At 74.8% G+C, this 349-nt stretch overlaps 1 protein-coding gene across 1 annotated transcript in view; it reads right to left on the bottom strand.

The window, feature by feature from the left end:
• The window catches only part of WBSCR22 (Williams-Beuren syndrome chromosome region 22), an 18,925-nt gene that overhangs the window by 18,335 nt on the left and 241 nt on the right, over nt 1–349 (bottom strand). Inside the window, exon 2 of the mRNA XM_019522277.1 lies at nt 230–268. Coding sequence (XP_019377822.1) covers nt 230–268 — 39 coding nt within the window. The remainder of the gene's footprint in view (nt 1–229; nt 269–349) is intronic.

Raw genomic sequence — 349 nt, 5'->3', positions numbered from 1 at the left:
TATGTGCATGTCTAGGGCAGGCCTCCGCCGCCCAGCAGTGCACAAGGGGGAGACACCGCGAGGTGAGGCCCGGCAGCGCCCCCTCAGCAGGGCCCGGGCACGACCGGAGCGCGGGGGCGCAAGGCACAGGCTGCCCGGGTCGGGTCGGGTCGGGTCGGGTCGGGCCCAGCCGGAGCCGGGAGAGCACGAGCGAGGAGCCGGGAGCGGGGCCGGCGGGACGAGCCCTTACTTCTGCGTGTACTTGCGCGCCTCGGCCGCGTCGTAGAACTGCAGGGAGAGACGGCGCGGAGTAAGCGCGGGCCAGGGCCAGGGCCAGGGCCAGGGCCTCTCCCACCACCCACCACCCACC

Source organism: Gavialis gangeticus, unplaced genomic scaffold (genome assembly GCF_001723915.1).
Source record: "Gavialis gangeticus isolate Ggan-Ray unplaced genomic scaffold, GavGan_comp1, whole genome shotgun sequence".
Taxonomy (NCBI): Eukaryota; Metazoa; Chordata; order Crocodylia; family Gavialidae; genus Gavialis; species Gavialis gangeticus.
This window is presented reverse-complemented; position numbering and strand designations above follow the sequence as displayed.